This window comes from Mustela nigripes, chromosome 9, assembly GCF_022355385.1.
Source record: "Mustela nigripes isolate SB6536 chromosome 9, MUSNIG.SB6536, whole genome shotgun sequence".
Taxonomy (NCBI): Eukaryota; Metazoa; Chordata; class Mammalia; order Carnivora; family Mustelidae; genus Mustela; species Mustela nigripes.
In genome coordinates, this window is record NC_081565.1 from 78,496,633 (window position 1) to 78,523,256 (window position 26,624).

The window sequence follows — 26,624 nt, forward strand, 5'->3', positions numbered from 1 at the left end:
TTTCCTACCCCCCAACCTCCAACGTTGCAATCTCCACTTCCTCATATCAGGGTGATTTCAGACTTTCAGTCTCCAGTTTAAACAACCAACTGGTTTGTAGTACTTTATTCCAGCACTCCTAGTAAACTGGTACCAGACTCTATAGGAGGAAGGACTGGAAGACTAGTCTAATCAGTAAAGGAAAAACACTGCAGAGACTCTCTTTGTTTTCCTTAGGCACCTCATATGAGAAGTTTGAGGTAGTTAAAAAAATACTAGGGTGCCTGGGTGGCTCAGTGGATCAAGCATTGGGCTTCTGATTTCAGCTCAGTTCATGATCTCAGGAGACTGAGCCTCAACTTGGGCTCCATGCCCACCAGGGAGTCTGCTTGAGATTCTCTCTCTCCTTCTCCCTCTTCTGCTCTCCAACTTAAATAAATAAATAAATAAATATTTTTTTTAGAAAAACAACACTATACTGAAGAATCAAGATTCTGCTATTTAGGAGTTCTGTGAAAACAGGCAAATCCCATACCCTTTCTGACTTACTGCTCTCAAAAATGTGGTAATAATATATGTGCCACATTTTTCGATCCTAAAAGACAAAATAGTTTTTTTTTTAAAGATTTTATTTATTTATTTGACAGACAGAGATCACAAGTAGGCAGAAAAGCAGGCAGAGAGAGAGAGGGGGAAGCAGGCTCCCCGCTGAGCAGAGAGCCCGATGCGGGGCTCGATCCCAGGACCCCGAGATCGTGACCCAAGCGGAAGGCAGAGGCTTAACCCACTGAGCCACCCAGGCACCCGACAAAATACTTTTAAATGGATATATATAAAACACTCTATGAAGTGTTAAAGCTCTCTGTAAACATCAGGTATTGTCAGTAGTGTTAATTTTTGACACAGTAACCAGAGTAGTATTTCAGGAGACAACTGCTGACACAGTGTGCCTTGATTTCAGAAAGGCATCTGATAGCACCAGTTAGCTTTGTTGGACAAGACTGAGAAGGGCAACTGGGTGACGACAGAGTTGGAGATTTCATATCTGGTTATATATTTCTACTCAAAGAGTTGATTAATACAATGACCGACGCATGTCTGGAGATCTCAAGAAACATCACTGAGCTTCGCCCCAGCTGTGTTCTTTTTCACAGCTTAGATGTGAAAAGGATAACAACTTGGAAAAGATAATTTATTCCCCAGATAGCAAAATCAACTTTTAAAAAGACATCCATAAGCTAACACTAAAAGGAGAAAGCTTAGCCAGAATGTAAGTAGAATCTGACATTTATATGTAAGAAAAATCAAATGCACAAGGTAAAGATGTTTGAGACTTGATAACCACAAGGACCATGAGTTCAAAATAAGCAATGTGGAATAACTACCCATACAAACAGATTCTAACTAAGGTCAGATATATAGAAATATAGGCAACCCTTGCTTTGCATGGATCTGATACACATCAATTTCAGATAACACAGTTTAGTTAAACAACACCAGCTCCCCAACGATGTGGTTCAAATAGCAGTTACTATGGTCTATCATCTGTTACTCAGTTCACACACAGACAGCAAAGTGTGTAGTTGTGTTCCCTCCTTGACTTCTAGCAATAAACTCATGTGGCATTTTACAAAAATAAGAATCAAAAGAGTGAATTGACTAACACAGATGAAAGTTCAGTAGAGAAGTGAAAAGCAATAGCACAAAAGTGAAATTTGGATCTAACACAAAAGGAGTTAGAGAAGAAATAGCTGAGTATGGGAATTTTGACGGTAACACCATTTGAAAAATTCTAGATCTACAGCCAGAGGAAATTAGCAGAGTGGACGTATCAATGTAAAGGAGAATAGTGATTGTCTTAGAAGAAGTGATACCAGCAAAAACTTCCTATTAAAGGAACTCTTAGAGAAGTATCTCAGAGAAATTTCATAACACTGAGAGTTCAAGAGATAAAATCTTGGAAGCTGATCTAGAAGCTGGATGACAGTTTGCCAAGGCAAACGAAAGACATCCACTCTGTGTAGTAAATTATAAAATTAGATGAAAAACATAAGCACTGTCCAAACTACTCTTGCTAACTGCTTTTTAATGAAGAAATAAAACACTGTAATTCCCTATTTCTAATGTTTTAAATTAGAGTATAGTAAATGAATACTTGTTTTACTGGTGTTTTTTTTTTTTATTTTATTTCCCCATGTATTCAGATTGGAAAGAAAATCGTTCAGGTTTTAACAAAAGCTTTTAAAGATCTCAATAATCATCATTTTCTCATTGATTCTTCTTCTTCTTCTTCTTCTTCTTCTTCTTCTTCTTCACCTTCTTTCTTCTTCTTCTCCTCCTCCTCCCCCTCCCCCTCCTCCTCCTCCTTCTTCTTCTTCTTGTCCTTCTCCTCCTTCTCCTTCTCCTTCTCCTTCTCCTTCTTCTTCTTCTTCTTCTTCAAGTAGGCTCCATGCTGGGCCCAACATGGAACTTCAAACTTGTAACCCTGAGATCAGGAACTGAACCAAGAACAAGAATCAGTTGTTTCACTGACTGAGTGACCCAAGTGTCCCTTCTCATTGATTCTTAAGATTACTTTGCATGATTTCAGTTTTCATAGTCATTTTTTCCCAGTCTTGCTCTATTGTGCCAGGTGAGGACAGCTTTTTTTGGCCAAGTCCTTTTAAGCACTGTGTACAGAACTAGTTGCTTGTTTGCAGTTGTGGAGGGATGAACTGAATTGAGATGTTTTCAGGAAGGTGACCAGATTGTGGAAAACCCTGACATCAAAACATGAGAGGAAATTCTAAGTGGAAATGACAGTATTTCTCCGAAGAAGAAAGAAGCCAAGAAGATTACCATATTTACAAAGAATGGATACACCATCACATAAATGTGTCACTCCAGAGCAGCTGAAGCAGCTTCAATAATAGAATATTCATCAACAGAGTTTTTCAATTTCATGAATAGAAGAAACTTCTAACAATTAAAAGTGGGTATAAATGGAAGTCACTGACTCACAACACAGTGAACCTCTCCTAGTTGGAAGTGCCACACAGAGGATGACTGACCATCTGTTCGGTTTGTTGTAGCAGAAATTAATTTCTACACAGGGTGAGAGGGGAGGCTCCTTCCACAACTCAGATATCAAACACCCATGTGGTGGCTCAAAAACATGTCCACAGATTCTTCAGCACTCTTCTCTTCAAAAGGTGGAGTCTGGTCTCCTTTCCCAACCTTACAGTGGGCCAAACTTAGTGATACACTGGGCATGAAGCATGTATGATGGTATGTGCCTTCTAGCTTTCACCTGGCTCTTTCACTCTTGGGTTGTTATTCTGGGGGAAGCCTCCAGCCATGCCATGAATTTACTGAAGTAGCTCTAGGAGAAGCTCTTGTGTGGAAATACCATGGATTGCTGCCAACCACTGTAAGCACTAGCATATAGTAATGTAAATCAACTTGAACATTGGAAATGGATTCTTCAGCCTGAGTCAAGCCTTTCGTCTTGGCCAACATCTTGACAGAGGCCTCATGAGAGATCCTGAGGCTGAGTCTTTCAGTTGAACTGCTCCTGAATCCTTAACCCAAAGATACTGTAAGGATAATACAGTTGTTTCAAGCCCCTCCATTTTGAGGCAATCTGTGATGCAGCAATAGTTAACCTAGATGATCCATTTTTGATCCAAGCACTATGGGTATGTTGCAGTCTCGAGAAGCCTGCTCACACAACCTTTCCTTTCCTTTCCTTTCCTTTCTTTCTTTCTTTCTTTCTTTTTTTTCCCCCCACTTCTCTTTTAATAGCTCCAAACCACAACTGCCAAAAATTAGTTCCTATCACTGAAGGATACATGATTATACAATGGTAATCTGTTGTAAAAGTAGAAAGTAGACAAGGAATCTAAAATTAATTCCTCCCACTCTGCCTGATTATTACCCCACATTCAAATCTGCTGAGAAAGATAAATGCAGACCTCACAATTAGATCTTTAAGTTCTCTTTAGTAGGAATGAAGCCTTTCAATAGTTCATCTCTCAGGTGCAAATGGTCAGTTAAACAAGTGCTGAGCCTTTCTACTCTTCATACATAAAGGAACCAAACTTAAAGGTCTAACCTAGACTTCTAAGAACTCCAGATTGATGTATCTGGCATTTTACTTGATAGCTCATTAGTATTTCTCACAAGGGACTTCAAAGTCAACATGTCCAAAATGGAATCCATGATCTTAGTCCCAAACCTAGTTCCTTTCCAGGGTTCCTGTTCTAGAGAATGGGACCTCATCAATTCAGCATACAATTCAGAAACTTTTCTCACATCTCTTTCTTACCCTCTGCTTAAACCCTCAATGGCTTCCCAATTCATTTAAGATGAAGAAAAGTTTATAACATGATCTACAGGGTGATGATGGATGGTTGCCTAATCCAATTTCAGCCTAATCCAGTGCCTTGTCTACACCTCCCTTACTCTCTCTGCTCCACCACACTGACCCCATTCAGACCCTGTAAGCACCCTACTCTCCCCACCATTGGGCCTTTACATAAACCTACCCTCTGCATAAACACCTTTACTTTCCTTTTGCCCGATTAACTCTATACCTCTTTCTTATTTCAGTTTAGTTGTCTTTCCTTAGGACACCTTTCCTGACTACCTCAAATTCCCCATCCCTATCCCCAATTAATGATTCTCAAAGCACCAGACACCTTTTCTTTATGGAAATACAACATTGTGACTAAATGGACAAAATCTAGAACCAGTCTGCCTGGCTTAAGTCCTTTCCCGTTGCGTGAATTTTCAGCAAGTTACTGAAACTCTCTGCTGTTCTCTCATCTATAAAGTAGGGATAATAGTTATGAACACTTTGTGACAATTTAATAAGATAACGCACGTAAAGTGTTTAGCATGGTGGCCAACACATCATAGACATCATGAAAGCCTGAACTATGGTTTAATTACATTTGCAATTCATAATCTCACGTGTATTCATAATTAATGTTATACTTATATCTGTCTTTATCATTAAATGGCAAATTCCACAAGGGTGGAGATGTCTGTTTTTACTCGTTATCATACTTCCATTTCCTGCCACAGTCTTAGCATATGAGCGGTGATTGCTAAATCCCGGATGGATAAACACATGAATGTGATGTAGTGCCTAGACTCTGGAGAACCTTGAGATGTCACATTAAGTTTAGGCTTCATGCTCTAGAAGTTTTCTTTAACAAGAATCACATGTGAAAATTAATGGAACAATGATGGTAAGTAAGTTGGGAGAAGAGTTTAGTGACAGAAGAAGTCTTACTCTACCCTCTGAATGGTTCATTTGGGTGAAGGCAATGGCCAGTGTAGAGTAGCAGGATGTGGGTAGAATGTTAAGAGAGGACCCACATAATATGATAGTACACGGATGTGGGGGAACGGTTAAGGAAATGGGGTGTGTGTGTGTGTGTGTGTGTGTGTCCATATACATGTATATATATATATACTAAAGACTCTGGATGAGAGACCGAGGACAGAAGGACAGAACTATGGAAGTATGGAAGCCAGGAGGAGATGTTGGTTTGTGGGTAGGGAGAACAGATGGGGTGGAGGAACAAGACTTGCCGACAGAGCTGCCCCTAAAACAGGGGCGGCCACAGGACTGAAGCACTGATGGTATCCAGGTCTGGAGACAGAGACTGGAGACATCTGTACAGAGGTGAATGAGAACCCTGGGCAAGAGGCTGACATCGAAGAAAGACAAGATCGTGGAAAAGGATCAACAGGAGAAGCCTAGGGTTTACAGCTGATTCAATGAGCCCAGAAGGGTGAAGGGAGCCAGGAAACAACCTGGGAAAGGGGAAGCCAGAGAGACAGAGCTGGGGAGTAATGACATAGAAGTTCATTTCCACCCACTCTTTTAGAATTCAGGTGAAGGGTCAACCGCGTACTCCCTGCAACCTTTTTGACCTATGCCCCTCAAGCAAAACAAGGCGCTCCTTTGGCACTGTTTACATGCATCTGCCAACAGCAATGTGGAGGGCTAAAAAATGGCCAGTCACAGCCGGTTCCTAATCCTTGTAACCTGTAAATGTTATCTTATAGAGCAAAAGAGATTCTGCATATGTGGCTAAATTAAGAATCATAACATGGGGAAATTATTCTGGATGATCAGAGTGGGTCCTAAATGTAATCATGGGTCCTTAGTAAAGGGGAGATAGAGATTTGACACAGAAGCAGAAGCCAAGGTGACCACTGAAGCCAGATGCTGGTTTGGAAGATGAAGCGAGGGTCCAGGAACCAAAAACAGCAGGAAGGCAGCTCTAGAAACTGGGAAGGGCAAGAAACAGATTCCTCCTTAGAACTTTCAGAGGGGACAGGGTCCTTCATTTTGGCCCAGTAAAACTACCTGCAGACTTCTGACCTCCAGAAATGTCAGAGAATCAAAGTGTATTGTTTTAGGCTACCAGGTCTAGCTAATTCGTTAGAGTAGCCAGAGGAAATTCACACAAGCTCTTCATTCACTGCATTGTCATTTTAAGTGAGGGTGTATGTCTCTCCATTAATATATAACCTCCTCAAAAGACACTGATGCTCTCAGACCTTAGTATTCCTGGCACCAAACAGAGCACCAGACACACGAAGACACTCAAATAAATATTTGGAAAATGGCTAGAGGGAAGGAAAAAGAGAATCAGAAAAAGAAGAAGAGAGAGGGAGGGGGCTTCAAAATAGAGGGATGGTTGACAAAGGCCGACTCTTAAGCTTGAAACCGATAATTCAAGTGCACAGAACTTGGGCAGGGTTGAGCTTCATACCCTCCATTCCACTCCCCAGAAGCCAGGAATCCCAAAGCAAACTGGGAGCAGGCCATCTCTAGGACATCAGGGCAGAGATCAGGTAGATGACACCAGTATATCCTAAGGTGAATCCTAACCCCAGCCTTATTTCTAACCCTTGCCCTAGGCCAAACAGACCCAAAGGTAGCATCATCTGAGTGTGTAGGCTCAGGATCCACAAAGGCCTGGGTGTGCATACGAGCTCTGCTTCTTACTATTTGAAAAGCCTTAGATGAGTTACTGAACTTGTGTAAGGCTCAGTTTCTCACCTGTAAAACGAAAACGAATAATTCTTCCCAAGATTAAGCGAGATGATGAATGAGACGCGTCAGGCATGGGGTAAGAACTCAAGAAATGTGACTTTCTGGCTTTCTTATTTCTATGTTTCTATCAAAGCCAGACCGCACAGCATCAGGTAAGGCCCTGTCCCATGAAAACTGGGGCTGGAAACAAGGCGAGGAACAACAGGTCCTGGTCAGAGCTCGAAGATTCCAGGGCAGGCCATGGTCCGTGGCTGCACTGGAAAGAGAACAGAGGTCCCTAGAGGTGGAAGAAGTAGGAGGTCACATTGTCTACATGGTAATCGGGGAAGTGGGAATCTGTGTTCATTATTGAAAAAAGAACCTCCCAGGCGCCTGGGTGGCTCAGTGGGTTAAGCCACTGCCTTCGGCTCAGGTCATGATCTCAGGGTCCTGGGATCGAACCCCGCTCGGGCTCTCTGCTCAGCAGGGAGCCTGCTTCCTCCTCTCTCTCTCTCTGCCTGCCTCTCTGCCTACTTGTGATCTCTCTCTGTCAAATAAATAAATAAAATAAAAAATCTTAAAAAAAAAAAAGAACCTCCCTGCTTCCAAACTCATCTCCATCTACACTCTCCTCCCTAAGGCCACAGGGACTATCCTTCGAAAAGAGAGCTCTGGTCACGTGTCACTCATCTACCGAAAAACGTTTCTACCAACCACATGACTGGAGGATTAGAGCTTTCAGTCTTACACCCTGACTTCCAGGAAGCGAAAGGGGCTGGAAGTTAAATAAAACACCCATGGTCAGTGATTTAACCCATCCTGCCTACATAACGGAGCCTTCACAGAAGCCCACAGGGGTGCAGTTTGGAGAGCTTCAAGACTGGAGCACTCCATGCCCTTTCCCCACACCTCGCTAAGTATTTCTCCCATCTGGCTGCTCTTGAGTTGTTTCCTTTTACAATAAGCCAGTAATCTAGTGAAAAATATAAATAAATAAGTAAATCAATAAATATGTTTCTATTTCCTCATCATTTCCAGAATACAGAACAAATGTCCAAGACAAAGCATTAATAGTACATTTAGGGTACCACTATTTGCTGGGGAAAGAAAAGAACACATAACAATATTTTAATATATAACATATATATTAGCTTGTATATTTTGTACATGATCTTTAGAGAAATACATAAGAAATTGGGAACGGAGGGGCACCTGGGTCGCTCAGTGGGTTAAGGCCTCTGCCTTCGGCTCAGATCATGATCCCAGGGTCCTGGGATGGAGCCCCAAGTCAGACTCTCTGCTCAGCAGGGGACCTGCTTCCCCCACCCCCTCTCTGCCTGCCTCTCTGCCTACTTCTTGTGATCTCTGTCTGTCAAATAAATAAATAAAATCTTTAAAAAACAAAACAAGAAATTGGAAACAGAAACCGGTTGCCTGTTGGAAGAGGGCAATACCATGTCCAGGCTACTGGAACAAGGAAGGACACTCTCGAGTCACTCCATCTCCTTTTGTGCACTGGAGATTTCCTATCATGTCTGTGGACTTTCTCTCCAGGTATATTTTTTTTAAATCCCAGTTCCAACAGTTATCAGCTGTTTGACATTGACAACTGGTTACTTAATCTCACTAGACCTTTGTTTCCTCCATAAAATGACAATAAGACTACCTCCCTCATAAAGTGGGCATGAGCATTAGATGAGATAACACAAGTAAAATGCTCCAAAGTCTGCCTGGTATAAAGTAACACCAGTGCTACCGGTTTCCATAAATCCGCTGGGCAAGACACTCTCCCATCCAAGTACTAACCAGGCCCAGCCCTGCTTAGCTTCCAAGATCAGACAGGATAGGGTGTGTTCAGGGCGGTATGGCCATGGACTGGGCAAGATACTCCAAAGGGCCCTCTAGTTACAAAATAATTATATGTTGCCTAAGACCTTTTAAGTAGTGTTTTTAGGTAGCACTTGTAGAACAGAGGGGAAGCATCAAGGTCTTTTTTTCTAGTCTGAAAGAGAAGCAGTGAGCAGTAAGCTCTGATGAAATGCACAGCAGCCCCAGAGGTCCCCAGCTCCCAAAAGAAGAAAATAAAAATCCTTTCGAGAGGACCACATCCCTGTACCCATTTCACAGAGAAGACACACAAAGAATACTGACTAGCCCATGAACACACAATCGTCTGAATAACAGAATCCCTTCTCCAGTTCAGGTATCCTAACTTCTAGACTAATATATTTTCCCATAATGCTGATTATTTTATAAAGTCCCCTTTACACACAGCTCCACAAAAGTCCAGTTTTTAAGGTCTTAAAAAGATCTGTACTGGACGAAGACAAAAATAAGCTTTGTTTGTTCTCAGACTTTATGAATACTCCTTGCCTCTTGCTGTATCCTTTATATAGTTCCAAGAGAGTCATTTTTGCAAAATTCTTATGTGCAAATTCCCTCCCCCTCCCAAACTACTGCAACCGGTTCATTTCAAGAGCTCTGGGATAATTATGTGTTTTCATGAACACAGCATCATTAGTCAAACCTGCGGGTCCAATCCAACTTTCCTGTTGTATTTTTGTGGCAACTATAGAATGGTATTTGACGTCATATTCTCTAAGTTTAAGGAGAAAAAAAAGCTTTATCTTTCTTTCTGTTTGTTTGATTTACAAACTCCCCTCTCTTCATCCCATTTGCTCCCTGGATGGGACACAGTTGTAAGAAATAATAAAAATTGCCTCCTCCTGGAGGTTCAGATGTAGGGCACCATTCCTGGGTCTCAAACCCACGTTTTTTTAAATTTCTATTTTTTTCTATCATATATAGTGAAATTGAAAACTTCTTTGTCTCAGTGGTCACATTAATCACAAAGCTTTCCCCAGTTTCCCCTGGAAAACCAAATGTTTTTCAATTTCTTTTTTTGTTAGTTTGGATTTTTGGAGTTTTTTGTGTGTGTGTTTGTATGCTTTGTTTTGTTTGTTTATCAATTTCTAACGTCTGGTTTCACATGCCCGACGTATTGTAAGCTTCTCCGAACTCCACAAACTCAACTCCCAAAGCTCATGAAAGAGACTCAGAAGTCCAGCTCCTGGCCTTACAAATTTCTTTCCTGGGTGAAGATGGATGGCGGCTATGAACCGATCCTAGTTTACTTCCCACAACTCCCAAGGCCAAACTACTCACTGTTTCTAAAGCTCTCACATGTAACAACGCAACAGTGTTGTTGAAAACCTGGTTAAGAATTAGCAAATTGCGGATCTCGGAAAGGACACAGAATCGCTTTGGAAGGAGCACTGACAAACTGAAAGAACACCTTAGGAGTTTTCTTTTGTGCAATAAAAAGCCAAAAGCAAGCAAAAATTTTACCACAGAAAGTGCTGACTATGCCCTAAGTGCTGACTATGCCCCCCACCCCGCAACGCCCCGGGCACAGCTGGGCAACAGCATAGTTTTTCATTGGTGCCAGAGTGGCTCAAAGTACAGACTTAAGAACTAGACCATATGGGTTTAAATCCTAACTCTGCTAGTTACCAGCTATGTGACCTTGAACAAATGTCCCTTAAATTGTTATGACTCAGTTTCCTCACCTGAAAAATGGAGACATAATGGTACTCAAGTCCCAGGGTTGTTGCAAAGATTTAGTTAGTATATATCAAAGACTTAGACCAGTGGCTGATACATCAGAAATGCTATACAAATCTTTTGCCTTTATTAAAAATAATCATTTTCTTGGTTATTCACCCCCCAAATATTTGCTGAGCACATTCTATTTACTAGATGAGCTTGGAGCTCACGGCAGCGGCACCACTAGTGAAAAGAAACTACTTTCATGGCAGTCCGTCTTCCTTTGCTTATCAGTTTTCTCAAGAACATTCCAACATTTTCTAAAAATGCCAAGTTTGGGTTGTTTTCCAACTGTTTCATGAGAGTTACTGCATATATATATATATACATACATATGTATATATATATATACACACAAACACACACAAATGCATATATATATATATATATATATATATATATATATATATATGCCCAGGATGGGGAATTACATTGAGGTGCAGGTGCTGACAAACCAGGGCAGCTCGTGTGCTCGCCAAGTGATACCAACTAGTAGGCCAACACGCAGCTTCTGGAATTCAGTCATAAACCTCAATAAAATCGGAGACACCTTCAGGTTCATCTGTCAAAGTCACATCTGTGCATGCCAAGAGCCTGTGACTGGGCGCCTGGCAATCAAATCACTGCGTACAGAGTTGGGGAGGAGAAATTCCCAGATTTGGCAGGAAGTTGCTTAAAATATGCTTCTCGACCTCCCTTTTGTCACATTGTGCCATGCATTTCAACGGGTAACAATCCAAGGCAGCACACACTGTTGAAAGGCACATATATGCCCATCAGACTGCTAAGGATTCCGGGATCTGTAAGAAATGATCCTCACCTTTCAAGAGTTTATCTTCTAGCTGAGGAAATAAAATATGGGCGCATATAGGAAACTGAAAACAACGCATGGCAGCATGTTTGCACGGGCCAAATTGGCATTACAGACCGAGCTGAGAAAACTCACAGAAGGGAAAAATCAGGGAGAACTAGAAAAATCCGGCTGTTTTTAGGGGGAGGTGATGGGTAAGGTATGCATAGGGGAGAATGAGAGACAAGAGTATTCAAGCTCTGGACTAAAAGATGGAGAAGCCCAAACACAGGACTCAATGTAACTGATGTGAGTTTTATTGCCATTGGTCACTTTACTGTATCTCTACATCCTCTCCTCGTACTTCTTACTCTATCTGTCCAGTGATTGGGCATTTTGGAAGCATCCAGTCCTCTCCAGGTTTCTGGGTATAATTCTCCTCATTCTAATTTCAACTTGCATAAATCGAGCACAAGTTTTCCTATTTTTCTCCTTCTTCTACTTGAGTGTCTGGACAGAGAGGGAAAATGAGAATGATTACACAAGGCTGTGTTCATACACGTAAGGACTGCCTTCTCCTTCTTAGCATGAGTCATTTATAGTTGTTTTTCTCAGCTGGATTAAATCTTCTTTTGTAAGCAATCCACCAGGAAGGAAGGAAGGAGTGAGGTTTTCTCAGTGGCGTTAGAGAAACTGGAAGCCCCAAAATGCTTTCCTGTAATCAAACTGCATCTTGAAATAAGGAAAACATCTGGTTTTTGTCTTTCCTCGTTCCGTTTGTTTATTTTTGTTTAATCATTTAAAAAAGATCTCGAAACTAAGGAAAAATTATGCCTCTCCCATTTGATCTTACTAACATGAGAACGATTTCACTCCTAGAAACCTGCACTAGAAAACGAAAATACTGTCTGAACCCCCAAGATTTCCAGTAACAATGAGATGCTAAATTTTATTTCTGAGATAAGACAGTAAAATGATTATTAAGTAGGCTGCAGCTACTTCTAAGCTGTGGCATATACATGTTTGCCAAAGCCTTGGCATCTACTCAAACATTTGCAAGTGGGCAATACCAGCATGCTTACATAACTTACGGAAGTGAGACATTTGTATAAAGAGTCCTCACATAACCTGAGAATTGGAGAATAAAACATACTTGATTTATTTGTATTTTATTACTATTAAAGGTACCCTATTATTTTTCTGGTGGGATAAACAAAAATATTACACATTTATTCTCTCAAAAGAGTTGTCTATGATCACCATCTGCATTTTCTTATCTTCTGCCCATTCCAAAACCCAAATCAAGCAGATTGTCATCCTCTTTCTTCAGCAAAATAAGTTTTCTTAAGGTCAACAATAACCTCAGGTTGTTAAATCCATTGCACATTTTCCCAGTATTATTCCTTCTGTAACATCTACCATCTGCTCTGTTCCCTCCTTCTTGAAGCGGTCCCCCATCCTTTGCCTTCTATAACACCACCCTCCCACGATTACCCTCTGACCCTTGGGTTGCTCTTCTCATCCTACTCATTCTCTTTTAATCCAAACTCAACCACTGCAGTTAATATATCCCTGTTCTCTTCTCAACCCTTATTCCACATTTTACATCTCCCACTCAGATATCTGCTCAGAGCTTCAGACCTATAAGCCAACACCTACTATCTCCACGTGGATGTCACAGGGGCATCCCAACTCAGCATGACCGTAACAGACCTCTGAGTCTGCCCTTCCTGGGTGGACCTCTTCTTCTGGTCTCTCAACCAGTGATGGTGAACACATCCATCCAGTTGTATAAGCTTGCAACCCAGGGGAAGCTAGTCCCTAGTCCTTTCTATCCAACTGGTCACCAAATCTCACTGATTTTTGCCTCCCTCTTATGTCACAGATCTGCCATTTCTCTCCAACTCTACCACCGCCTATGTATCTCTTTCCTGGTCCACTGCAATGACTTCCAACTCATCTCCTCTAGCAATGACTCTTGCCCTTCTCCACAGTCTAGTCTGTTTACCTGCAGTTTTACTCTGTTACTCTGCAATCCTTGTTTACATATACATTTTTCAATGCAAATCCGATCTATCTTCCTCTACCTAATATCCTTCCCTGGCTGCCCACTGCATTGCCCTGGGATAAATGAAAAAGCCTACAATACCCTGATGCTTCTCGCTCTGGCCTCATCTATTTCCACCAACCTTCCTTCTCCAGCCTCTGCCAATGCATTCCCAGTTCTTTCTCCCCATTGAGTCTCTGCACAGTTTCTTCCTCTATCTTTCTTTGCCTAATGATCTCCCTTTGAACCTTCAAAACTCAATTCCAAGGTCACTTCCTTAGGGTTCCCTTCTTGAAGCCTCTCTTTAAAATAACCAAGTCCTCTGGCTTCACACTTCATGATACTCGGCAGCTTTCTCTTCTAGAAATTTTATACTTTTCCATGCTCATTTGATTTTTGACTCTGAGCGCAAATAAGGCAAAACCTGCCTCTCTTTGGCTCCCCCCTTTATCCCAACTCCTTGAAGTCTTTGCTCTTTCCTCACCAGCTATCAGTTTGTACGCGCCCCAAGTGTACTAGCCCCACAGGACTGGGGAGGCCACAACAGGCTGCATCATGGGGAGGTTCCCATGGTCCTACTGCCTGGGGACCTAGAGTGGCTTCTTTCTGTGCTTTATACTTCCAAAAGGGTTAAGGTTTCCATGAGACGACTCCACACACGGCAGGAGGAAAACAACTTCTAGATGAATAGTATGGAGGGAAACCTCTGCCCCATCTGTGCTCCCAAAGGAATAGGATACATAGCACAGCAGTCTGTTCTGTCCTTTCTTTTATTCACAAGCGTTTACCGAATGCCAATCTGTGCTAAAACACTAGGTACTAGGAGGGACAGGAGATGGATAATAAGAGCTACTATTCATTGAGGGCCTACCATGTTCCAGGACCGTAAATTGTAAGTGGCAATTTACAAGCAATTTTTTAAGGAAATTACCATTTTATGAAGAAGTGAACACTTCACAAACCACAATATAAAACCAAAGGGAATAAGCAGGTCTCTATAATCTACAATATTCCAGATCCTTAACATAGTCCAAGTTAAAGACATTTGAGAATTTTATGAGGTCTCAGAGTTCCAATTAAAACCTACTTTTCCAGGTTCTTAATTATTCACTAGGACACGAAACTAATTACAACTCCCAGTGGCCAAATACGTTGTATCAAGCGTCGAGATTAGAAAAACCCCGAGTTCTTATTCAAACAATTGGTTATTTGGAAGATATTTTTAACTAGCTGCGCATTTCGCTGCCTTCCAGGTGAGGTTACAGGGGATATTCAAGAGATAAAATGAAAGCTGTAAAAAAAGTGACAAGCAGGGGCACCTGGGTGATTCAGTGGGTTAAGCCTCTGCCTTCGGCTTGGGTCATGATCTTAGGGTCCTGGGATCGAGTCCTGCAGCAGGCTCTCTGCTCGGCAGGAAGCCTGCTTCCCCCCCACCCCTGCCTGCCTCTCTGCCTACTTGTGATCTCTCTCTCTCTCTCTGTCAAATAAATAAATAAAATATTTTTTTTTTTAAAGGAGGGGGTTGGATGCTGGGGATATGATACTGTTTTGGTAATATAGCATTTCCTACAGAATCTAAGTTTATACTTTGAAAAAAAAAAGAAGAAGAAGAAGAAGAAGAAGTGCCAAGCAAAAAGTGGGGCACAAAGAGATTATCTAGGCCTGGGAACAGGAGGGCTGGAGTGATAACAATGACACCACTGAGGAAGCGACACTTAAACTAGTCTTGAAGGGTGTATCCATCCAGCAGGTGGAAGGCGAAGGAGAAATGTAAACAAAAACACAAAGGCATAAACGATATGGAAAGTTACGTAAATACTCAAAGAAGCCAGGGGTAGTTTCCCTCCACAGTTAAGCAATGGGGAGCCATAAAAAGATTTTAAATAATAAACTCTTTTTTTTAAGATTATTTATTTATTTGCCAGAGAGAGAGAGAGGAGAGAGAGAGAGAGAGAGTGAGCATCCCCAAGCAGGGGGAGCAGCAGGCAGAGGGAGAGGCAGGCTCCCCGCAGAGCAAGAAGCCCGATGCGGGACTCCATTCTAGGACCCTGAGATCATGACCGGAGATGAAGACAGTCACTTAACCAACTGAGCCACCCAGGCGCCCCTAAACTGGTTTTTAAAACTTGCACAAGGATAGTGGTTATGATAGCAGAATGTTGATGGTAGGCAAAAGGTAGAAACAATTCAAACATCCATCAACAAATGAACAAACAAAATATACCCACAGAGTTAAGTATTCAGCCATTAAAAGGAATGGCACTCTGCCTCATGCTACAACCTGAGTGAACCTTGAAAACACTAAACTCAGTGAAAAAAGTCAGGCACAAGAGGTCACATGCTGTATGTGTCCATGTATACGCAGCATCAGGACTACGCAAACCTAGAGAAAGCAAGCGAATTTGTGGTTGCTGAGGGGGGAAGAGAAGAATAGGGAGTGACTGCTCCATGGTTAATGGGTTTCCCTTAGGGGTGACAAACACCTTCTGGACCTAGGGAAAAGATGTGGCTGCAGAACATGGGGATGGTCATAAATGACACTGAAGTGTGCACTCTAAGATCATAAACTTTACGTTAAATCATAAAAGTGAAACAGAAACAAAAAACTAACAATACAAAAAGTTATGGGGTACAACATAAAAGTTCTCCTCCACATTCCCAACTCTCCATTCCTGCCCTACAAAAGTATTATCTAGGTTTGTAATATTAAAATTGCCTTCTGGAAATGTGTTTTGTATATAAGGCTGTGGGTGCATAGGGGGGGACTGTGATCACAGGATACCCTTTTTCTGTCCATTTCAGTTACTGGGGAACACTGGGCCTTTAACATTTCTAGAGCATTATACATAAGTCTAGAAGAAGCCTTACTTTTAATCAGTTACTGTATCATTGCTTTAGCCTTCCAAGATTTTTTTTTTAAGATTTTATTTATTTATTTGACAGAGAGAGATCACAAGTAGACGGAGAGAGAGGCAGGCAGAGAGAGAGAGGGAAGCAGGCTCCCTGCCGAGCAGAGAGCCCGATGCGGGATTCGATCCCAGGACCCTGAGATCATGACTTGAGCCGAAGGCAGCGGCTTAACCCACTGAGCCACCCAGGCACCCTCCAAGATGTTTCTTTTTAACTACTCATCAATCAGTAGCTTGTTGATAAATTAAGATAGATACAGTTGAGTTTTCAGGTGTGGTTTTTTACTGAAAAAGGTTCATTCTGTCAAAATAATTTTTAAAAACGCAGTAACATTGGGGCGCCTGGGTAGCTCAGTGGATTAAGACTCCGCCTTCGGCTCAGGTCATGATCTCAGGGTCCTGGGATCGAGCCCCGCATAGGGCTCTCCGCTCCACAGGGAGACTGCTTCCCCACCTCTCTCTGCCTGCCTCTCTGCCTACTTGTGATCTCTCTCTGTCAAATAAATAAATAAAATCTTAAAAAACAAAACAAAACAGTAACAGGCTGAGAAGAGATAGAGCACTGTGACTATAGAAACAGGAGTCATGAGGGCATCAAACTGAGCCAGGCCAAGAGGGGAAGAAAAGACTTGAGGGTAATTTGCAGTGAAATGGTTTCAGGTAATAGTGCCTGAATAAATAATGCCGGGGTGGGGGGGGCGGGGGGGAATCAGCATTTCACAAGCAGAAGCACCTAATACAATAGTTGAAAGACTTTGAAAACCAGATCTTAGTTAGAAGTTAAATTTAAAGTTAATGTGATTTATCATTTAGAATTAATAGATCAATTTAATAAGGTTAACCAAAAAATGTCTTCACAAAGGAAAAGGATATGGCTTTTTAAAAAGTAGGAAACAATGTCAAAATCATGTGTGAGGTAAGATCTCCTGAGAGATCATCACCTTTTATTGCTCACTCTTAAAAAATGATTGCTGAGGGGCACCTGGGTGGCTCAGTGGGTTAAGCCGCTGCCTTCGGCTCAGGTCATGATCTCAGGGTCCTGGGATCGAGTCCCGCATCGGGCTCTCTGCTCGGCAGGGAGCCTGCTTCCTCCTCTCTCTCTGCCTGCCTCTCTGCTTACTTGTGATTTCTCTCTGTCAAATAAATAAATAAAAAATCTTAAAAAAAAAAAAAATGATTGCTGAGAAATTCCAGGAACAGGAAATGTTAGAGACGCAGAAGGGAAGTAAACTGTTTACACCCAGCAATGTTGCTCTAAAGCCTCAAATAAGTCCAACTGTGCTTTTTAAAAATCTCTCTGGGAAGTACCTTGGTGGCTCAGGTGGTCAAGCAACTGCCATTGGCTCAGGTCACGATCCTGGTGTCCCAGGATGGAGTCCTGCATCAGGCTCCCTGCTCAGCGAGGAGTCTGCTTCTCCCTCTGACCCTCCCCACTCGAATGCTCTCTCTCTTGCCCTCTCTCATTCTCTCTCTCAAATAAATAAGATCTTTTAAAATTTTCAAAAAAAAAAAAATCTCTCCGGGAAATCATCTTACACCTGTCAGGATGACAAGAGTCAAAAAGATAAGAAATAACAGGTGTTGGCAAGGACATGGAGAAAAAGGAACCCCTGTGCATTGTTGGTGGGAATATAAACTGGTGTAGTTGCTCTGGAAAACGGTATGGAGATTCTGCAAAAAGTTAAAAATAGAACCACCATACGATCCAGTAATTCTACTACTGGGTATTTACCCATAGAAAATGAAAACACTCATTTGAAAAAGATACATGCACCCCAATGTTTACTGCAGCATTATTTACCACAGCCACGATAGGAAAGCAGCCCAAGAGTCAACAGCAGTCATCAACGGATGAATGTGGTGTGAATATATAACGGACTCTTACTCAACCTTAAAAAACGAATGCGATCTTGCCATTTGCGACAACATGGGTGTATCTAGAGGGTATTTATTATGTTAAGTGAAATGAGTCAGACAGAGAAAGACAAATACCATAGGATTTCACCTGTACGGGGAACTTAAAAAACAAAACAAATGAATAAACAAACAAAAAGTAGAAACAGACCCATAAATATAGAGAACAAACTAATGGTTGCCAGAGGACAGGAGGAAGGGGGATGGGCAAAACAGGTGAAGGGGAGTGAGAAATCCAGGCTTCCAGTGATGGAAAGAATAATTCACGGGGATGAAAGGTACCGTGTAGGAAATAGAGTCAGTGCTATTGTAGTCACGTTGGATGGTGGCAGATGGTAGGTACGCTTGTGGTGAGCACAGCATATAGACTTGTAGAATCACTGTTGTACATCTGAAATTAATGTAACATTGTGCATCGACGACAATTCAATTTGACAAAAAAATCTCTGGAATTAGAAATGTCTTTTTTTTTTTTTTACACATGACACATGAAAGTCTTTGTATGACACATCACATTCAACACACTTACTGACCATCTAATTTGTACTGAAACAATAGGACAATGCTGAGGGGCCCTGGGGATGATAGAGGTTCAGTCCTCCTCATGATCGGAGGCAGTAGGAACTCCTGGACAGAGCAAAGACCTTGGAAATCAGACCGGCAGGGGTGTGGACCTTGGCTTTGGCATTTCCTTGCTGTGACGGCTGTGACAGCAGCCAAGACAAAAAACCCTCTGAGTCTCCATTCTTCATTTGTAAAGGAGGGATGACGAAGAAGAAAAAGACGATGATGATGCTGTCTCATCTCAGGATTGTTGATATTCAAAGAATCTGTCAGAGTCCAATGCACAGTATGTTACCTTCTCTCTAGCTCATCTCCCATTTGCCAAAGAACTTCACATCCACTCAGTGAGTGAGAACGTTCTATAAAGTTCAGCATGATGAAAGGTAAAAATGCAATAATTACTTTAGTGAAAGAAAAATAAGAACAGGGACCAATATTTATTGTGCAATTACTAGGTACCAGATGCTTTACACACACTATCTCGTCTGTGCTACCATTCCCTCAAGGTGCTGCCGTTGTCCACATTTTGTAAATGAGGCTGTCACAGCTCAGCTACGATAGAAAATTCATCCAAGTAAGAGGCAGAGCTGAGATTCGGATCCACGTAATCTGACTCCAGAAGCCATGCTCCTGACTACTGGAAAGACATTGGCTTCACCATCCATGCCAACATCTATGGCAGAACGAAAGGTAACCTATTCCACCTGAAGGATGATGGCCAGGGAAACTGGAGAAGACAACATCAGAATGGTATCTTGAAGGAAAAGCAAGATTTTATTTCAAAAGAGGTGGAGTGGAGGATATAAAAAGAAGGACTATTCCAGGCTCTGAGATTGGCACCCGCAAAGGAGGCAAAAAAGAACACGATGTGCTGGAAAACAGTGAGAAATTGGCAGGGATAGATACCCCTCAGCTCATGGATACCTTGTGGTGTAAACCAGTCATGGGAATCCTCCTCCTATTTGCCAGAGAGAAGGAGGACGTATTAGAAAAGCAGGCTAGGGCCAAATCACATCATGCCTAGAAAGTCCATCAGGGGCATTTGGATCTTAGAGAGAACAGAGAGCCAGAGGGAGGTTATAACAGAGGAGATATGTGATTCTACCCATGCTCCAATAACAGAACCGTCAGGCGTGAGGAGGCAATATCGGAATGGGGGACAGCAAACAACTAGGGGGCTCCTCTGTTCATTTAACCAGAGACAACGAAAGGCTAAACAAGGTCAATGACAATGGAGAGGATTATATATACAAAGATACCCAGAGGTAAACCGACCAGGCTTGACTACTGACAGGAGTTCCTGAAAAGGCACTGACCTTTTGGGTCAATAAGAAGACAGAAATGGGAAAAGCAGAAGGCAGTGAACAGTCCTTTGAAAAATAATACAATTCTTTGAAAAAAGCAGTACAGGGGCGCCTGGGTGGCTCAGTGGGTTACACCGCTGTCTTCGGCTCAGGTCATGATCTCAGGGTCCTGGGATCGAGTCCCGCATCGGGCTCTCTGCTCAGCAGGGAGCCTGCTTCCTCCTCTCTCTCTCTGCCTGCCTCTCTGCCTACTTGTGGTCTCTCTCTGTCAAATAAATAAATAAAATCTTTAAAAAAAAAAAAAAGCAGTACAGTCATTGGAGGTGCCCTGGGCTGCAATTAACAGAGGTGTAGACAAAAAAGACATTTCATAGCGAAATAAGTCAGGCGGAGAAAGACAACTATCATATGATCTCCCTGATATGAGGAAGTGGTGTTGCAACATGGGGGTTTAAGTGGGTACGAGAAGAATAAATGAAAGAAGATGGGATTGGGAGGGAGACAAACCATAAGTGACTCTTAATCTCACAAAACAAACTGAGGGTTGCTGGGGGGAGGGGGTTTGGGAGAAGGGGGTGGTATTATGGACATTGGGGAGGGTATGTGCTTTGGTGAGTGCTGTGAAGTGTGTAAACCTGGTGATTCACAGACCTGTACCCCTGGGGATAAAAATATAGGTTTATAAAAAATAAAAAATTATATTAAAAAAAAAAAGTCATACCATGTTTTCCAAATATTTCGGTTAACAGAAGTATTACCAAGGAATAGACCTCATCTTTAGTTATGATCTATATTTTTTGATATTATTATTATTTTTAACAATGTTAATGTCTAATATAATGTATAATGAAAGATTATACTCTACCCCAAATCTCAATATTGCAATTTCTAAATGTTATAAATTTAAACACTGCAAATATTTGCTTTCAGTGATAAAAAATGTTACCAACAAATAAAGATTAAAATAAAGGCTTAGCTTAATAAAAAAAAAAAAAAAGACATTTCATTATCACGCAGAAGTCTGAGGGCAATGAGCAGCAGGAAGTTCTAGGGACAGTTAACTGACCAGTGATGTTATTCATGGACATATCTGATGATGTTCAAAGACAGACTAGGTACGTGCCTCTGAGATTCTCTTAATGTTTTCCTCAGAGTCTCAAATGATGGCGGCAGCAGCAGCCCCACTCCTCGCATGAAAGTGTCCAAGAAAGGAAGACCTTCTCTTCCCACATTTCTTAAGGAGAAAAATATTTCCAAGAAGCCTCTTAGCCAACCTCCCGCATGTCAGAATGTCATCCCCGGCCACTCTTCACCACCAGGAAGCTGGGAAAATGAGTGTCCCACCATATGATTCAATACAGTCACATATATCTCTCCACTCTGTCATCAAATCCCGATGACTTGACCTAAGTCACTGTCAATCCTGTCCACCTCTCTCCCTCTCCATTGCTGATAACCACGGACGTCTACTGGGCATACATACATACGTGACGTCTACTGGCTACATACTAGGCATAATCAATGTACTTCACAACTATTACTTCACATAAGCTTTCCACCCAACCCTATGAGGTGGATTACACTAAGTATTTTATACATGAGGATACTGGGAAATAGAAATGTTAAGTAACTTCATCAAATTCACATAAGTAGTAAGTGACAGAAGCATTCTTAAAGAGTTCATATCTTACCTAAAACTAAGGTAACATTGTGTGTCAACCATACTCAAGGGGAAAAAAGGACAAAAAGAAATTTGTTTCTTGACACACTACACTGCCTCTTTTTTTTTTTTTTAAGATTTTATTTATTTGAGAGTGAGAGATGGCAGGTGAGAGAGAGCACGAGTGGGGGAAGGGGACTCCCTTCCCAGTGGGGGCTCAACCCCAGGACCCTGGAATCATGACCTGAACTGAAGACACGACTCAACTTCCCCACCCATCAGTGGGAATAACGACCCAGTGGGACACTAAATATGATGTACTAGGGAATCTGTCAATAAATGCTTGTTAGCTCTTTCTTCCCAGATGCATCTCTGTGTCCCAGCCAGCCAGTGAGATGAGCTGTGAGGCTTCAGAGCTGGATCTTGTGGCCCCCTCTTCCCACATAGTGCTTCGCAGACCATGGCTTTCTTCTCCACTTGTTGGTCTGCAATGGTGCCACCATGTGGAAATACGCAAAAAAAAAAAGCAACAGTGAGCAAGAGGTTAAGGGTTGGCTAGTGATGTGGGAAATTAAAGGCAGAAGGAAAGGTAGATAAAATTAAATGTCCTTATAACCTACAGCTCATTGACAAATACTTGAGATAAGCAGGTTGCAATATTCCTCCAGGATCCTGAGTCTTCTTTAGCAGATGAAAGTCCTTTTAGAAGCTCCCTTATCTTTACTTCTCCCAACTCCGGGGTTGCTCTCACAACCCCAGAGCAGTAGGGAACAGCAGGCAAAAGCTCTTCCTGCCGAAGGGTCCTGTCCCTGTGCTTTAATAAAACCACCATTTTGCACCAAAGACATCTCAAGAATTCCTTCTTGGCTGTTAGTGCTGGACCTCACCCCACCAACACCAACACACCAACATTCAAAAACCACATCACTAGGAGCAGAGGAAAGAAGAGGACAGAATGAACAGGGTTGTGCTAAGTATCCACTAAGTGCCAGGCATTTTCATAAATTATCTCATTTAATATTTAGCAATAGAAAATCTGATTCTACAGATGAGGAAATGGAGGTTCAGGCAAGTTAAAAGTCTCGTTCACAGTCTCGGAAAAAGTAAGTGGTGAAGACCGAGCTTGAACCCAAGCTCCATAGGACTTGCTCCTGCCACGCCAGGACACTACCCCCAAAATGAGTCTCTTCCTCGTGCTTGCTTCCAGGTTAAGTGTGCATTAAAAGACCCAAGGCATCTTTTAGGCAAGTTTAAAGTCAACCTAATCCTGTTCTATGTGGGAATAATCAAGTATTTGGTAATATCAGAGCACAGAGCATCTCCAGACTTAATTAAGTATCTGCAAATAAATTAGTCGTGCTGAAGTCTTTCTTTTTAAAAGGTACATGCCTCTCAAGTAGGAAAAACTAACTCTGAATTCAAAAAGACCAACACTAAAAGGTTGACCACAGCATTTTAAAAACTAACTTAATTTTGAGTGAGCTTTAATTAATGAATTCAAAGTAGTTGGTCATTATCATGTTCTGGGTCTAAATGAAGTTACAGGACATGAGAGATGAGGTCTAAAAGGAGAGAGAGGATAGAGGAGGTCATGCCGCCTCTCTCTCTCACGCAACCCCAATCGGGAGCTCCAAATGAAGAACTAGGTCCCCAGACCCCACACAACTGGTCCCAACACACAACATATACACTGTGGTCACCCAAAATGGAACCCACCGCTACCTGCCTCCAAATCTCCTGGGACCTTTGCTGAAATGCCATTTCTTGGGGCTCGCTCCAGGCCTATAGATTCACATTCTCCAAGGACGACCCCCCAGGAACCAGCATTTTAAAAAACACCCCCTCAATGTTTCTGATCATCTCGAGCAAACAGCTTTAGGAGCTCAGTAAAAATGTAAACGTCATGATGACTCCACACTTATTTATCTTATGGGGAGATCATTTGATAAAAGAATCTTGACATTTTTTGAAGAAATATTACCTCAATGACTAGAAAGGCAAAGCATTCCCACTTTCAAAATGGGAAAAATCAAATCTTGCAATACATGGGGCCCATATATGAAGTCCACAATCAACTGCCTTGCAGCTAGAAGAGAAATCAACAGTTACCAATTCACTGATTAGAATGGTTTACAAGGCACTTGGTTAACTCACCTTTGTATCCAATTCCTAGCTAATTTTATCTTGTGAGGGAATGGCATTTTTCTAAATTTAAAACTTCAGTATGCTCCTCAGTGGGAAATAGACTCCCTGATAATGCCTTCCTTCTGTACAACCCCCAGAAGAGGTAATTTTTTTTTTAGATAAATTATTTCCTTTTCTGACTCCTCTCTACTGGTTGAAGACAGTCTTCAAACCCACCCTCTTGCCTGCTTTCTTACCAATTAAAGTTCTGGATATGGGAAATTAATTTTTTAAAAAAGATACCCAAGACTTGAACAGCTCCTTGTGATAGGCAATCTTCTCTAATTTCTCCCCAGTGTAGAGGTCTCTGTTCCTTTGCTTCTTGGGACTTGCCCCAAGCCTAAGGTTCCCCCAAACTTGACGGTCAAGTACACAAGGCAATAATTAAACAGTCTGGGGGTTTACTGAAGTCTCCCCATTTGGGGGAGCTCTGAGAATTCCATCACCTTGGAAACACAGCAGCAGGCTCCCTGAATATGCACACAGAGAATATTTTTTAAGCACCATAAGAAAACAGGGTTCACTTATCCCCAAATGTAAGAGTCACGATTCAAAACTGTCACTGACTGGGAAGCATCTTTAGTCAGGAATAGTAACTTCAAGTCACAAATAGGTGTACTTTTGCTAACCAGACTGGTAGTTGGGAAAAAGCTAAAAAATATCCCAACCTCATCTTTATTTTTTTTCTGCTAAAAATGGAATGGCCTCCACTTATCAAACCAGCCAAGCCACTGCTGATGCTGTTACCACCGTGTGTATGAACAGTAAATATCAGACATCAAGTCACCTAGGTCGTTTGTGGAAATCCCGATTTTGGAAAAAAGAAGTATAGAAGATACACTCATAGAAGACATGTTGAGCCTTGAAATGGAACTGCTTGCTTTGATGCAAATGGGAAAATGGCTATGGGGAGGCAGGGGGCACGTGGATAATTTCTCGCAGACTACCCTTGCTAGTATTATAAGTTATCTAGCTGGAATCGTTGGTACATTGTGGAGGGAGCAAGTGAATGAAATCAGTTCTTTGCTTATTCTGCGCGCCGAAAGGGCTAACCAACATTAACCAAGTGTCCCTCTCCTCTCTTATTTCTTCCACAATAAATTCAATCAAATTTACGGAGCGCCTAGCCTGTGCCAGGCACTGTGCCAGGCGCCGCAGACACAAAGATGAATGAAGCCAAGTTTCGGTTTCTTAATGATTTCTTAAGATTTGCGAGGGCATAGCCTTGCTCTCCCTTCCACTGCAGCCTGGACGGCTGTCTAACCACCCGTGGGAGTGCGTACTCCCCAGCTCCCAGCTTCTGGGAACGTGTTACTCCCAGGCCAGCCCACGAACCTAGCGCCAGGGTTCTCCCGGCGTTCTCCGAGAGTCAAACCCTCAAGTTCAACTCCGGAGCCGCGACTCCCGCTCAGCGCCGAGCAAATCCCGGCTCGGCCGCGCACCGCGCGCGATTCCTTCCACCTGTCCGCGCGCCCGTCGGGGTGCGCCCGGACCCCGCGCCCGCTTACTTTGCCGCTGTCGCTCACTCCGAGGAGGTGATCCCGCAGCACCTCCATGGGGCTAGTCCAGGTGGAGTGGATGAATGTCCCTCGGAAGATGTGCGCCAGGGACGGCATCGGGGCGGCACACATGACAGCGGTGGAGCGCGGCGCGGGGTTCGCGAGCCGGCGAGAGCGCACCGGGCGGAGGTGAGACGCGGGGGTCCCTGCACCTTGCGGGCTGCTGCCGGGCGCACCTGCTCGGGCCTCGTACTGCCCCCGCGTTCCCGAGCGACAGCCTGCCCCCTGCAGGCCGCGCCCAGGGGCGGGCTTCCTGCCTCCTCGATGCCAATAGGATTTTTCTCCAGTGACTTGGCTCCGCGCTCCCTCGGGGTGTGGTCTCTCTCTCCTCCCCGGCGTTAGTTTTTGATAGGTTAACTCTTTGTTTCCGAAATCACCGCTCGCAACGCAGTACTTTTAACCTCGGGGGGCCGAGTGACGGACCCAGGGGAGACAAGAGAGGGAGATAAAGGAAGGGGCAGGAGGAGCGGATGGTCCCAGCCCTGTCTGGGACCTTAGCCGGTCACTAAATTTGCTATTGCTCCCTGTCCCCCAGCCTCCTCCGCCAGCCTTGATTGGCTTACCTAGAGTTGCGTCTGCCTGCTTTCTCTTGCCCTGCAAACTTCGGGCTATTTTGTGACCAAACCTTGTACTTTCTTAACCTAAGGCACCCTCAAGGTCTGAACACGCAACAAGTTTGGGAAAAGGTGGAAAGGCCCATTGGAGCTGCCTGCTTCACTGACTAGTTTCATTTTCAGTTCCTGCAGGTTGCAGAATCGGTCCTAATCTGGAGTTCTGAAAGCATCTCTTAACGGAATTACGAGGGGGCCCCACCGGCAGAGGCTGGACTGTACCTCAAAGTCCCTCTCTTCCAGCCTGAGGCAGTGTTTTGGCCGTTGTGTCCCTCCACAACATCCACAAATAATTCCATCTCCCATCGTTCTCAAACTTAGAATAAATGAATCTCGTTGCTTCAATTCCACTTGCGCCAGGGGAGAAGATTAAGTTCTCCAGCCGAGTGGCTAGGAATGGCAGCGTGGCATGGCGTGCTGGAAGAAGCCCCGGGTTAGGAATCAAGACTGTGGGCAAGGCA

General features: G+C 42.9%; 1 protein-coding gene across 1 annotated transcript in view; it reads right to left on the bottom strand.

Annotated features, from left to right (window-relative positions):
• GDA (guanine deaminase) overlaps positions 1-25,802 on the bottom strand; it is a 75,565-nt gene extending 49,763 nt beyond the window's left edge. Inside the window, exon 1 of the mRNA XM_059411863.1 lies at positions 25,502-25,802. Coding sequence (XP_059267846.1) covers positions 25,502-25,624 — 123 coding nt within the window. The 5' untranslated portion in view covers positions 25,625-25,802. The remainder of the gene's footprint in view (positions 1-25,501) is intronic.
• Between the last annotated feature and the right edge of the window lie 822 nt (positions 25,803-26,624).